The sequence below is a fragment of the Lepidochelys kempii genome, chromosome 7 (assembly GCF_965140285.1).
Source record: "Lepidochelys kempii isolate rLepKem1 chromosome 7, rLepKem1.hap1, whole genome shotgun sequence".
NCBI lineage: Eukaryota > Metazoa > Chordata > Testudines > Cheloniidae > Lepidochelys > Lepidochelys kempii.
Window position 1 is genome coordinate 81,272,479 of NC_136386.1, and position 14,843 is coordinate 81,287,321.

General features: G+C 42.4%; 1 protein-coding gene across 1 annotated transcript in view; it reads left to right on the plus strand.

Moving 5' to 3' along the window:
- The window catches only part of MYPN (myopalladin), a 115,194-nt gene that overhangs the window by 62,144 nt on the left and 38,207 nt on the right, over window positions 1–14,843 (plus strand). Inside the window, exons 6-11 of the mRNA XM_073353448.2 lie at window positions 1,498–1,569; window positions 1,788–1,929; window positions 3,731–3,754; window positions 7,604–7,720; window positions 8,449–8,815; window positions 11,484–12,083. Coding sequence (XP_073209549.2) covers window positions 1,498–1,569; window positions 1,788–1,929; window positions 3,731–3,754; window positions 7,604–7,720; window positions 8,449–8,815; window positions 11,484–12,083 — 1,322 coding nt within the window. The remainder of the gene's footprint in view (window positions 1–1,497; window positions 1,570–1,787; window positions 1,930–3,730; window positions 3,755–7,603; window positions 7,721–8,448; window positions 8,816–11,483; window positions 12,084–14,843) is intronic.

A 14,843-nucleotide genomic window follows, 5' to 3' on the forward strand; every position in this document is an offset into this window, starting at 1 on the left:
GTGTCCGGTCACCAGTGTTAAGCGGATACCTGGCAGTGTGTTCCTCCAGCTGGTGATGGCTGCTGGCTGAGCTCCTTCCTAGCCACAGGGGGCTGCTTTGCCTTTCCTGCTGAAAGGGAAGTGCTCCAGTAGGGCTACATGAGGAAGCTCACTCTCCGCCCCCTCTCCCCCTCCCCCGGCCCTGCCTGCACCCCCTGCCAGACCAGTAGGGCCTAAAAAATAGTTGGGCCTAAGGCTATAGCCTTACTAGCCTAATGGTTAATCCGGACCTGGGTAGAATATATTTTCCTACCTGCAATCCGAAGTTTGGACTGGAGAGTCAAGGGGTCCCCCATGGAAATCAATGGCAAAACTCCATTGACTTAAATGGGGATAGGATTTCTCCTAAGATTTTTGTGTGGAAAGCCTATCTTTCAGCCTATAAAGCTCCCTATCCAGTTTGGAGATTAACTCATTCAACATACTTTTAAAAATGAACAGCCAGTAGTTTTAGAAGAAAACTTTTGTATATTATGTTTAAAGATCTGCATGTTACTATGCTTAACTGTGGTATAATCAAATCTGCCATATCAATCCATTGTTTATTTTATTTATTTTATTTTAAATTTAGAAGTGCACATGCTAAGATATAGTTGTCCAGTTACTGAGAGACAAATCTCATTATGGACTGTCTCAGCGAGTCAGAGGAATTACTCTTTAGCCCTAGTCTTTTTTCTAAAATGTTTTCTGCGATTAGTAACACCTCGTCGGTCCCACCAGCAGTGACAATGTGGGAGCACTAGCTCAGGGCTCTGCCAGCTCCCAGCATTTTTACCACTGTCAAGAAGACTTGCTATGACCAGGATTAGACAGCACAATGTGCTTAAGAGCTCGGCATATCTCTAGAGTTTTACCTATGCTGGCACGCCCACTGCTGCTACTACTGGTACAACTGCAGATGTATTTTATACATGTTTTTTAAATGCTAGAATAGATACAGGGTTGGTGGTCAGAGGGCAGGGTGTGGGGAATACGCTTTTTTCAAGGGACACAGAGGAGAAACATGAGTAGATAGCGACAGGATTGGGGTTATGTGGGGTAGGGCTATGAAAGGGTCAAGTGAGATGCTGAGGCAGCCATTTGTTATGGGTAAATGGACCAAGTTCTGAGGACAGTAGCCAATCAGAGCAGAGTGATGTACAGTAGCCAGTCAAGCAAGGACTGATATAACTGCAAGGACATTTCAGTATAGCAACAACTTGAGGATGTTCCCTGTTAATTTGGTAATAACTATCCTGAACTAAATAAATTCCTCAGAATTTATTGGAGAAGGGAACAGTTATAAACTTGTGAACACAAAACACTTTCAAGGTAACATGTAAATAGACTGGTAATGAGCCTTCTGACTTTTCAGCAGATTCCATTTGAAGTGTGAGGGATATCGTATGTTTCTCTTGTCTACTGCATAATACCCATTGTATATCTAAACTTCACCATTGCATGTCTCTTAACCTCCAGAGACAAAGCCCCACTAATTATTTGCAAGGATTGGATGGAAGACCCTTAATAGCTGCTCCTGTGTTTACAAAGGTAATTTGTTTTGAATACACATTTCAAAATGAAACAAGTCAACTAATTTTTATGCATACATAACTTAAAACATTGTTTCCTACTGTTGCTATATAGCAAAAAAGGAAATCTACAGCATTCTTGTCTATCAGATTTTTTTTAATATGTTGCAAAGTCATAAAGACTTAGTTTTACTTTCAGAATCATTAAACAATGTATTGATCTTTTTTATATTTTAGATGCTACAGGATATTTCAGCTTCTGAGGGTCAGCTGGTTGTCTTTGAGTGCAGGGTGAAAGGAGCTCCTTCTCCAAAGGTTGAATGGTACAGAGAAGGGACATTAATACAAGATTCTCCAGATTTTAGAATATTACAAAAAAGTATGTTTCCTGCATGGAAATGGTTTGTGTGCCATATTATAGACATTTAAACAAAAATTCGGACATATTTGCTCTTGGACTGTTTGGTTACAATGTATAGAGCTATATTAAACTGTGGTTTATGCTAACAGACCAGAGTCCTCATCAGCAGTAGTGTTGCATTGGCTCAAGATACACACAAGTCTCACTTCTCTGGGATCCCTCAAGGAGCCAGTGTTGCCTCAAAGAGTGGGTGGTGCTTCACGGAAGGGTGTAGCGAAGGGGCTGTACTCATTCAGAGCATCTCCTCAGTAGGTGCTATTTGCAATTTAAAATTGGTGTCCTGTGGCAGAATGCCTGAATGTGGTATGAACAGCAATGCAAAGACTGTGTGCTCTCCCATGGGGTAAAGCTTGCTCTCCTTTACATCTGTGGAAGATAATCTACATCATTATGTGACAAGTAGAGTCCTTGCTAGTGGGCCCCAATTCTGAAGTTCTGATTTAGAATTTAGTTGTCAGAATTCACATTGTTTTATCGTGGGGTTTACTGAGGAAGGACTGGGAAATGATTCCAGTCTAACCAGTCCTACATATTCAGACTGATTTCCTGAATGGACAGAGTAGACACAAGTCCTTGGAGACATCACTGTAACACTCTATACATAGGCGCTGACTCCGTGGGTGCTCTGGGGCTGGAGCACCCACAAAAAAAGAATACTGGGTGCTCAGCACCCACCAGCAGACCCTGCCAATCAACTCCTCCCCCTCCCGCACAGCACCTCCTGCCCACCACTGATCAGCTGTTCAGTGACGGGCAGGAGGTACTGGGGAGGAGAGGGAAGAGTGGAGTCAGGAAGAGGCAGAGTGAGGACAGGATGTGTTCAGGGGAGGGGGCAGAATGGGGAGGGAAGAGGCGGGGCGGGGTGAAGTGGGGGCAGAAAGAGGCGGGAGGGGATGGGGTTTTGGGGGAAGGGGTGGAGTGGGGGGCAGGGCCTGGGGCGGAGCAGGGTTGAGCACTCCCGAGGAAATCAGAAAGTCAGTGCCTGTGATTCTATATGCTGATTTCACCTACATATAAAGGGCCAGATTATGGCTTTTCCCATATGACTGCACTTTAGAGTGGGGCCACAAGCAATCACAATTTCTATTTGTTTGTTTTTTGTTTTTGTTTCTCTTGAGTTTGCGACCAAATATTCCTTTGTCTTCCTATCCTTACATAGTTTCTTTGAGTTCTATGTTACTGCTTTCTTTTGCTTCCATCTCCCTCTACTCCTCCTTTGCCTGTTTCCTGGTTTGTCTGTCTTCTTTCTCTATTTGTCTCCTACTCCATTTCTGTATAATCCCATCAACTAAGATGTGTTTAATCTTTAATGTTAACCCCTAGTATATTGGTGTTTATGGACTGCTAGCTACCTATTTGCCTATGCAGTTAACCTCATTCACACACTAACTCCACACATTTGTGGTAAATAAACAGTAAAATTTCAGGTGTATGTATACATATGGACTTACAAACAACTATTTTTAAAATGTGGATAATGTCTTTCTGCTGTTTTTAAAGAGTTAATTGGAACATTACTCTCTGTTGACCAGCCCAGAGCAGGAGAATGCACTTTATGGATTTGCTATTCTCTTGACACTAAAAAGTCAGGTTTTTTGCTGGCACATCAACAGAAATTTATATTGCAAGGTATGTTACAGTAAATGGAGAATTGAGACATCACTTCATAGTGGGTCATAGTGAGAAAAATGAAGCATATTCATAAAATAAATCATATATTTAATCCAATAATTATTTTGCTATTGTTTTTCCCCTTTAGAACCTCGATCTATGACTGAGCCAGGTAAATATAATCTATCATTTTATTTCTTTAGGATTATATAAACATGAGAATTTAGTCGGATAAGATAAAAAGAATGATAACAATGAAAACAAATAAGGTCGGTGGTAATGTTTACTCATGGTTGCAGTTTTTTTCTGGGTGCAAATTTCTGTATTTGAATGCAAAAAGTAAATTTCACATAGACTTTACTTTTATCCATTTAGCTGTTATGCAAATATTTACTGTACAGTGTTCCATAAAGGTGAAAGTATAGAAGCTCTGAAAAAGAGAAAACCCACTAAAACAAAATAACTTCTCTCATTTTAGAAGAAAACAATAAGGCCTCCACTCTGTTCTGATGTGACCTGACCTGGGACCCAAGTATTCTTTCTCACAGGCTAAACATGAATGGAATAGTCTGTATTAAGGTCCCCTATTTTCTTGGGGTCAGATGTACATCAGATGATGTAGGAATAGACTATTTTTATCCAGTTTGCCAGTCAGGGAGCATTGTCTCAGATGTTTAGCCATGTCAGCTATTCCCTCTTACCTCCCCAGCCCCCAACAAATGAAATCTGAGAGTGCCACATCAGACATTCGACCCCTGACATCAGAGAATCCTCTCAGTGGCTGGATTTGCCAATGTCAGGGGCCAGGGCTGAGCATGGGCTACCCTTCACAGTGTAATTTAGAAATACAAAAATAAACATACAAAAACGCAGAAGATTTGGAATTTGTGATTGCTTCCCCATAAGGAAGTCTCTGCTCTAACTATTAAAGAATAAAGGTGCCTATTTGAAAACAGAAAGTTCCCTGCACCTGAGAAAGTAGCCGAAAATTACTGAATCACTATTTTTAACTGTCATTTTTATAAATAAGAAGTTTAACATCAGCCCCTTGCAGAGAGGTTTTTTGTTTTGTTTTAAGGTCTCCAACAAATCCCTGTGGATTCCTACATTTTCTCCTGCTCCACAATAGCTTTCACGTCAGCTCAGGAATGACTAGATGGAACTTCCACCAGAATCTACCAATGCCATCATTTATCAGCTAGTGGTATCACTGCTTAATGTGAAGCAGTTGTTAGCAGGTAATCAGCTGGGTGCAGTTGCCACTGACTCATCATCCACTGCTCATTCAAAAAGAATCTGGATTTCCACATAAGCAGTGGTTGGCAAATCTTAGCATAAGCTAGGTACTATAATACGACAAACTAGCATTATAATAAACTATCATTCTGTTACCATCATTGGCAAGTAACCTCTGTACTGCTACTGGATTCTCCCAATAAGTACAAAGGGTTAACAAATCAAAATGTGGCATGGTCTGTCCCCCCACAAGATACTAATAGAAGATTGATCACCTGTTCTTCCTGGCAAAGTTCTTACAAAGCAACAGTAAAACCTTCACTGGTCCTTGAAGAAAACTTTGTCAGCCCAGACTTCTATAATCTTGAAATGCTATCCAAACTTGACTAAATACAAACAATCCTACCATGATGGGTATTTATCATCTTGCGGCAGCTGCCAGGACATGTCAGACACTGGTCAGCCAGGAACAGCATAGTCACAGATTTCATTTTCAAACCAAGTTACCAAATTTGTATTCAGAATTTGGTGCCCACAACGAGTCTCCATGGTACAGAAAGAGTGACTTTCTGATGTGGGTGACAGTTCACTCCATGTGCAAAATTGTACCTGTAAATTTGAAAGTCAGGACCTAAGTGTAGGTTTGGTCTTTGTTTTTTCACCACAGGGGATGATCCTACCAAAACTGTTTCCAGCTAACTGCACCCATTTTTCCACCTATCTTAGGGCCTTAAGAGCCTTTTTGCGGTAGTCTGGAAAAATTTGGCCCATTGTATTTGCTTAAATTCAATTTTAAGCTCCTTAGTGAAGGGGAGCTTGTTTTCTGGCCTTGTATATAGTAGGGACTAAGAATGCCAGGTGTCCAGTTTTCGACTCGAAAGTCCAGTCGAAAGGGGCACCTGGCAATGTCCGGTCAGAAGCAGTAACCAGACACCGAAAGTATGGTTAGGCGACGCGTTGGGGGGTGCACATACAGGGTCGAGTCCCCCCCACAGCAGCTGGCCCAGGCAGGGAGTGGAAGGGGTGGGACCAGAGCAGCTGCCTGGGAGAGAACCTGGCAGGGAAGGGGCAGCAGTGGCAGGCTGCTCCCCGCCCAGGCTCAGCTTCCGGGGACAGTGACTGAGCATGTCCCCCCTGGCATGCTTGTCTCCTGTCTAGGGTTGCCAACTTTCTAATGGCACAAAACCGAACGCCCCTTCCCCGTGGCCCTGCCCATGCCCTGCCCCTTCTCCGAGGCCCCACTCCCGCTCGCCCCATACCCCCTCCCTCCATTGCTGCTCTCCCCCACCCTCACTCGCTTTCACTCGGTTGGGACAGGGGATTGGGGTGTGGGAGGGGGGTGAGGGCTCCAGCTGGGGGTGCAGGCTCTGAGGTGGGGCTGGGGATGAGGGCTTTGGGGCGTGGGACGGGGCTCTGAGCTGGGGCAGGGGGTTGCGGTGTGAGGGGGAGTATGGGCTGTGGGTGCGGGCTCCAGGTGGGGCCAGAAATGAGGGGTTCAGGATGCTGGAGAGGGCTCCAGGATGGGGCAGGGTATTGAGGTGCAGGGCGGGTGGTGAGGACTCCAGCTGGGGGTGCAGGCTCTGGAGTGGGGCTGGGGATGAGGAGTTTGGGGTATAGGAGGGGGCTCAGGGCTGGGTGTTGAGGGGATGCAGGGTGCGGGCTCTGGGAGGGAGTTTGGGTGCGGGAGGGGACTCTGGGCTGGGGGAGGGGGTTGGTGTGCGGGATCCCGGCGGCGCTTACCGCAGCTCCCAGGAAGCGTCCGCCAGGTCCCTTCAGCCCCTAGGCTCATGGGTGGCTAGAGAGGTTCCACATGCAGCCCTCCCACCCACAGGTGCCGCCTCCGCATCGCCCATTGGTCGTGGTTCCCGGCCAATGTGAGCTGTAGAGCCGGCACTGGGGGTGGGGACAGCGTGCAGAGCCTCCCTGGCAGCCCATGCGCCTAGGGGCTGAAGGGACCTGGCAGCTGCTTCCTGGAGCCACACGGAGCTAGGGCAGGCAGGGAGCCTGCCTTAGACCCAGGCCCCTGCTGCACTGCCGACCACACTTTTAACGGCCCAGTCAGCAGAGCCGACCAGAGCCGCCAGGTCCCTTTTAAACCGGGTGTTCTGGTTGAAAAGCGGACATCTGGCAACCCTATTCCTGTCCCCGGAAGCCGAGCCCTGGCAGGCAGTAGGCTGCCACTGCCACCCCTCCCCAGCCAGGCTCTCTCCCAAGCAGCTGGCCACACTGCACAGAGCAGCAACCGGGAGCAGCTCCCTCCCACTCCCCACTCAGGCCTGGCTGCCAGGGAGGGCGGCCGAACATGCTGGGGGGAGCCGGCGCAAGGGAGGACAGAGCACCTCTCCCGCCCCCAGGTAACGTGGAATGGGGAGGGGCATGGGGAGAACATGGGGTGCCCTGGGCTGGGGGGGTGGGCCGGGGGAGGTTCTAGCACTCCTGCTGGAGTGTCTGGGTTTTAAATACAAAGTTGGCATCCCTAGTAAGGACATTTTAGAAAATGTTCCCAATATTGCTATCACCTGTTCAGCTTCACTTGTGCAAGCAATGTTAGAGCCCTATTATAGATGGGACACCAATTGCTGCAGATCTGCCAATGACAGCTGGTAGCCAACTTATGCTAGGGCTGCCAACATTGTTAACACTGGTGAAGCTAAATCACTCTTAGCAGTAGTGGGGAAATTTTTAGAAAATGTCCTAATGTAGGCAAGGCCTTTATGTGTTTCATTAGCATGAGTTCACTTACAGTGGGCTATAAAACACTAATATTTCTGCTGATGAATTTCAGAGGACATTTGCACTTTGGTAATTGCTGAGGTGTTTTCAGAAGATTCTGGGAATTTCACATGTACTGCAAGCAATAAATATGGCACTGTCTCTAGCATTGCTTGTCTAACTGTTAAAGGTAAGAGAGAATTTTTAGTAACTTTCTTGCAAGTACATATAAATGGATCAGGCTGTGATATTGTATAGAGCAGATTGCTGTGTCTTTTCAGAACTTCACTTCTCCAGTTAGAGTACTTCTGTCCATCCTGGTAGGACATGAAGGGACAAATCCTGCAGCATCTTTTCTCGAGCTAAACTGTCACTGACCTCAGGATTTGATCAATAATCTTTTTTGTAATCTCCCTGGATTATCTCCAGTGTATCAGTTCTCTTACTATAGTATAAAGCCCAAAACAAACACGTTGGCCCAGATCCTCAACTGCCACTCCCCTGCTTTGAGCTTCTGAGATACAAAGCAGCTGGTTGAGTAACGCATCAATAAATGGAAAGAAAGACTCAGCACAGCATTAGTTTGCATTTCACTCATGTTTGGAAGGTTTCCTTTGCAATCATAAAAGCTAGAGAATTTTTCTGACTGATTCTGAAGATGCTTGCAAACTCATTGGGAACAGGGTAGTCACCTCTAGATCTTTCCAATTGTCGAAATATTATTTTTTTCTCTTTATAATATTCCCTGTTAAATTTAAGAAATAGGTATGTGTATGTGTATGAATACAGCAAAGCAATTCATTCCAAAGCTAGGTAAGGCATTAATCTGAGCTTTCCCAACTGCAACAGTTATGATTTTACTGTAATCTAATTCACCACATTTAAGTAACAATATAAGTTTAATATTTGCCATTTCAGGGCCTGAGGACCATAGCAATACTGCTGCCCTTCATACAATGAGTTCAATCAACTTAATTGCTGCTGAACAACATCCTACCGCACTCATCCCTTCACTTCCAGTGGTGGATCAGCCTCCAAAACCTAAATTAGAAGGAGTTCTTGTGAACCACAATGAACCCAGGTCAAGTTCTAAGATAGGCCTCCGGGTGCACTTTAAACTGCCTGAAGATGATAAAGAAAGTGAAACATCATCAGAAGATGGAGGAGTATCTGCAAACCAGATTAGACCACACTACTTCCAGGCAAGTAGTGGACAGACAATGAAAATACCAGAGCCAACCTCACCTACAAAAGAGCCCCCTCCAGTACTTGCTAAACCAAAACTGTAAGTAAAAGGGATTTTAAGTCTTAATACGAGTGTTAGAAATCACATTCCATTAAATTAACTCTGATTTCATGTGTATTTCATGAGAAAATGAAAGTGCATTACAACATTTTTTTAAAATTCAAAAATATTTTCCCATTTCTTTTTGTGTTATGAATTCTGTGATATTTTGTGTGTGTTGTTGCAAGTAAGAGATTAATCATACTGCCTGGATCCAGGCAAAATGCAAGCACACTCTGCAAGTTTCTCACTCAGCTCTGCTTATGTAATCTTATCTGGAGTAGATACATACAATTGGGTATTTCATATAGATAAGTAGGTGTAGTATTTCTTGACTGAAACTGAAGATTCATGAGACCTTCCCTTATAACTTTATAACCCAGAAAATTAATCTCATCCTGAGACAAATCAAATATTTAGAGGTTTAAGACGGTGTGATACCAGTGCAGGATTACAGCACTGTGTGGTCTGAGGGGAGATTTTAAGGACCAGTGTAATTTTGTTCAAGGGCAACTTCTGGAATCCCAGCCATGATTTACACTCAAACTGCATCCTCTTTTATCTGGACACCCTTTTGCAGTTAACTAAAGAAATAAACTTCTATCTTTTTGCTAATGGAACTTACAGAGCTCCTTGCCTCAAATCCAATTTAGCAAGCAGTGTAGAGCCCTTCATAAAAAACAAACAAACAAACAAGCAAACCTACATAGCATCTTTCATTTAAAGATCTAAAAGTACTTTACAAAATTAACTAATTAATACTCTGAGGCAAGTGTGTAGTATTTTACAGATGAGAAAACAGAGAGTAAGTGACTTGCCAACAGCTTGTTTGGCACATTTGGAAGGAAAAATCAAATGCACAACTACAAAATGTGGAATAATAAGCTAGATGGTAGTACTGCAGAAAAGGATTTGGAAGTTATAACGGATCACAAATTGAATCTGAGTCAACAGTGTGATGCTTTTGTGAAAAAGGAAAATGTAATTCTGGGATGTATTATGTAAGCCAAGGGAGGTAGCTGTTCTACTCTATTTGGCACTGCTGAGGCCTCAACTGGAGTAACGTGTCCAGTTTTGGGTACCACACATTAAGAAAGAAACAAACTGGAGAGAGTCCAAAAGAGAGCAACAATAATGATAAGAGATGTAGAAAACCTGACATGATGAACGGTTGAAAGAATTGCGCATGTTTAGTCTAGAGAAAAAAAGGCCGAGGAGGGACATGGTAAGTCTTCACAACATTATTAATGTTGCCGAACACTTGAATGACTATAGAGTTCTGTGGAAAAAATAATATGTGATCATGTAATTAAAGGCTGTATCATAATGCAGATGCCCAAGGAGGCCAAATTAAACTTGCACAGGCAACCTTAATTCTGGCATTTTGTAATTTTTCAGTGCTTGACTTTGAAATCTTAATAATGTTCTTTTAACATAGTTTTTTGTGGGTACTAAATTATGTGAAGAACAACAGTTACATTTAAATAAATCTGAAGGTCCACTAAATTCATAGGGTTTGGATTTGGAGTGCCAGAAAGATAAATTGTCATATGAAATTTATAAATCCTGTGAAGAAAATGTAAGTGAATTCATAGACAGATGAATGCACCATAAGGTTTGAAGACTCTGCATAGAATGGTGAAGATTAAAGTGCAATATAAAATGAACATTAAAAAAATAAGCAATAGCAGTTTGTCTATCTTTCTTTGTTAGATATTAAAGAAAAATTGAGCAATTTATTACATGATGACTCTTCACATCCCATATTGGTTATTTATGTTGTTTTTCACTAAGGGGAAAGGCAGCCTATTATCCATATGCTATATTTCCACATGCATAATAACAAAATATATCACATAATGTGGAAAAGAATTTGCCTTGACTGCAAAGTAAACAAAGACATCCACTATAAATAACATCTAGGAAATAAAAATTGCATGAAATGCAGCTACTCCCTGAATGATGTACTCCAGCCCTGCACTGAATATCAACACTAGCCAAATTAAGGCTGATTACATTTACTCTTGAAGTGTAGTTATTACAGAGTTTTGTTTACCATACTATTGGTTTCAGCACTCAGTTTAAACTCTTAACTGATGTTAACAAGGTAGGCTTGATATTGGATTGTAAAAGTTAATTTTAATTGTTCTCTCAGTTACACCAGTGCAAGCTCACAGACTTCAGTAGAGACGAACTACTGAGTACTAACTATAACAGCAAAATCTGACTCTCTTAAAATAAAGGAAGTGAAGTCTCCAGATCAGAGTTTTATATTCCTGTGAATAGTTCTCTTCACCTGTTAAAGTTTAAAAAAACAAAACTGTCCCAATCAAATAGTATGTATTATGGCAGTGGGAAGAAAGGGGAAGGGCTTTTAGCAGGGGAAAGGAGTGGTTTATTTTAACAGTATTTTCTTTCCACCCGATATCATTCTCTTTGCTTGATGCCACAGTACATGGTATGTAACTGGAGCTGGAAGAAGGAAAGACGCTCTCCCTAGTTTTTGTTATCAGTATCACAATTTCCTCCCCTTTCCTTTTGAGCCCAAGGTGTGACCAGCTGCACATGAAAATTTATACTCTCAGAATTACAGTGGCAGTGCAGACAATCTGTTTAACAGTTTGGTGTGGCACATGACAGATTTCACCTATCCTTGTTTTGTATACAGCGATCCCACCCAGTTACAACAGCTCCACAACCAAGTCTTGCTTGAACAGCAGCATCTACAGCAGCCATCTCCCACATCTCCAAGAGAACTGCCATTCAACACAGGTATATTGAACTCTGCTACTTCATTCAACCAGCAGTCTACATCAACTATATACAAGCAGGCCAAAGTCTCTCCTTCCCAGACATTCAGCTATACCCGACCGAAACAATTCCTTGTTTCCCAGAACACCACACCACCTATCAACTCCCCTTCCAGCTCCCCAGTGCCTACATTCAGCAGCATGTCTCAAGGAACCGAAAGAACAATGAACAAGGAAAATTTCGTAGGATCTCCTCCACCAATCCAGACAAGGTCTCCAGGAAGGTTTACAAGCCAAAGTGAGCAGCCTCTAGCAAGTCCCAAAGAATCAGTGTTGCCTCCACTATTGCTTTCTATATCTAGCCTGAACCAGTTTCAGCCCCACAGCGTACTTCCTACTCCTGTCTCTCCAATCAGCCGGATTCAGAACCCAGTAGCCTTTCTCAGTTCTGTCCTTCCTTCACTTCCTTCTATACCACCAACCAATGCTATGGGTCTGCCTAGAAGCGCACCAGCTGCGTAAGTAGCACAAACTTACAAGCTGAAGTTGGTACAGGAGGTTACTTTGAACCATGGTTAATTTCTGTTTTGTGCTCACATGGATGTTTTGTTGAAATAATGTCATTCATGAAAGAGAAATAAAAAGATATTGGTGGGTTTTTATCCTTTAGCAGCATGCCCACTTCTTGGAAAGGAGGATTTGATTCATTCAACCCTGATGCCCAATTAAGGAAGCTTTGAGGCAGGCCCATCTGGAAGGATGGTAGCTACAACATGATACCTGGAGGACAGGGTGGACTCAGGATGACAAGATGGTAGGGTTAAAATGGATCGAGGTGGGAGATATTGAGGACTCTCAAGACTTCGTCAGGGATGCAGAGAATTCTGTTAGTGGGAGGAAGAGATTTTACAGAATAAGTAATCTAAACCCTATCTAAAATTTATCTGTGAGCTATAAAAGCTATATAAATCTAAAATTTATCTGTGAGCTATAAAAGCTCATTTACCTACTGTGCGTAAATTATTTAAAATTTTTTAAAGGATTTGGTAACCAAGACACGGTGACCCAATGGTAGGCATATAGAATAGGTATATCTAAAAATAATTTACAAAAGGATGCTATTTTGTTTGCAATTGTTAAATATTTAAAGACCCGTATAAAAGTTCTGATGAATTAATAGTTTCCAAATAAATGGTAATTTAATTATTAGAACAAGCGGTAGAGAGAGGTTTATGTGACAGACTAGTGTGCTCTATGTAACCAAACAAGTAAGATGTTATACCCAAAAGATTAATGTTTCAAGTGTCTCGTTTTTTTGTTAGAGAAACAAGGTGAGTGAGGTAATATCTTTTATTGGACCAACTTCTATTGGTGAGAGAGACAAGCTTTTGAGCTTACACAGAACTCCTCTTCAGGTCTGGGAAATGTACTCAGCGTGGAACAGATTGTTAAGAATAAGTAGATGATACATATTTCAAGGGACTGTTCAAGGTGTTCAAGGCCAGTTAATACCGCTGCAGTCATGGGGGGAAAGAGGAAAAAAAAGCTGGGTGTGGGGGGGTTAGTGGGTTATATAGTGTTTTACATAAATCTAGTGCCTCTATTCAGTCCAGGATTTTTAGAGTCTAGTAAAGTTATGAATTTAAGCTCCCAGGCTTGTTTTTTGAAGGTGTTGTGCAGGTGTCCTTTGAGAATGAAGACTGATAGGTCAGATATGGAGTGATTGCTTTGTGAAAAGTATTCACCATGGTGTTTTTGTCTTTTATTATTTTCCTGTGTGAGTTCATTTGAGAGCGTAGGGATTGTCTGGGATTGTTATTGGGGCATTTAGTACACTGGATGAGGTATACCCCATATTGTGATTGGCATGTGTAGGACCCATGGATCTTGAAAGGTATGTGGTTGGGGGTATTGATAATCATAGCAGTGAAGATAACATCTAGAGTTTTTGTATCTATTGTTCTGGCTGGGTCTAGTGCTACTTGGAGTTGGTGTGTCCTGGTCTGTAGGAAGCTTGTTTCTGATGATGAGCTGGGAGAGGCTGGGGGGTTGCCTGAAGGCCAGAAGAGGGTGTTCTGTCATTGTTTTCTTGACAGAGTTGAGATTAATAATAATAATAACTGCTGTATCTCACACCAACACTGCATGAGATTGTAACACTTTTAAAGATCTTTTCATGAATAGACCTCCAAACTCTTTACAAAGGGGGAGTTAGCATTACTATCCTTATCTTACACATGGAGTAAATGAGAGACAGCAAGGCAGTGACTGTCAAGAATAAACCTAGAGTCTCCTAACTCACAGTCCTGTGTGCAGTCCCCATGGCCATAACTTTATGTCAAATACAGACAAATCTAGGAATTTACAAAAATTTATGTCTACTCCCAACACTCACCAGTCTTTCACAGTAAAGTTCGAAGAAACCTCTTCCCTTGTACATTTAAGATTGCTCAGCACCACCAGGTAATTGGTTTCTGCTGAGCTCAGCAACATTTCTAGAACACATGCCTGGAGTCTTCTGTAGTCTCAGCATGGAAGGCAGACACATGAAACAGAGCTGTCATGTTCTTAGTTACGATTTTAACCCTACCCCACCAAACAGTGAATGAGATCTCTGCAGGCTTTTACAACCTCACAACAACAACAATAGGCAAAAAACAAACAAACAAACAAAAACCCAGTTGGAGCTAGTGCATAAGTACTGCAGAATAATTGTTCCCTTCACATTAATCACACTTCATGTTTATATAGCACTTTACAATCATTAACTAATTAATCCTCAGAATACTGAGGTATGGTAGGTAACTATTATTATCCATATTATTCAGTTCCTGGCTCATAGCCCAGAGCTAACTCCACATGTAAATAGCTCCTAAACTGCCAAGGGCCAAATGTGCATCTTAATATGGGAGCAAGCATCAAAATGAGGGGCACAAAAATAATCATACAGAGGAGCTGAAAATTATTTGAGTTAACAGATGAACATTTAGGTCTAGATATACTTGGTCCTACCTCAGTGAAGTGTGTTGGACTAGATGACCTCTTGAGGTGCCTTCCAGCCCTACATTTCCATGATTTACCAGAACTTTAGCTTCATTATTTTTCATTGGTGATGTTAAGAGTTACTGCAGTAGGAATGGTGAGATAACACCAAACTTGTGCGGGATGATCTAAAATAAATGTGCTTTTCATAGTGAGGGATTGTTACCCCTTCTACCGTTACTTCCCATTAGTCAGAACACAACTAATTAATTATATTAGTACATTCCAGATTTACT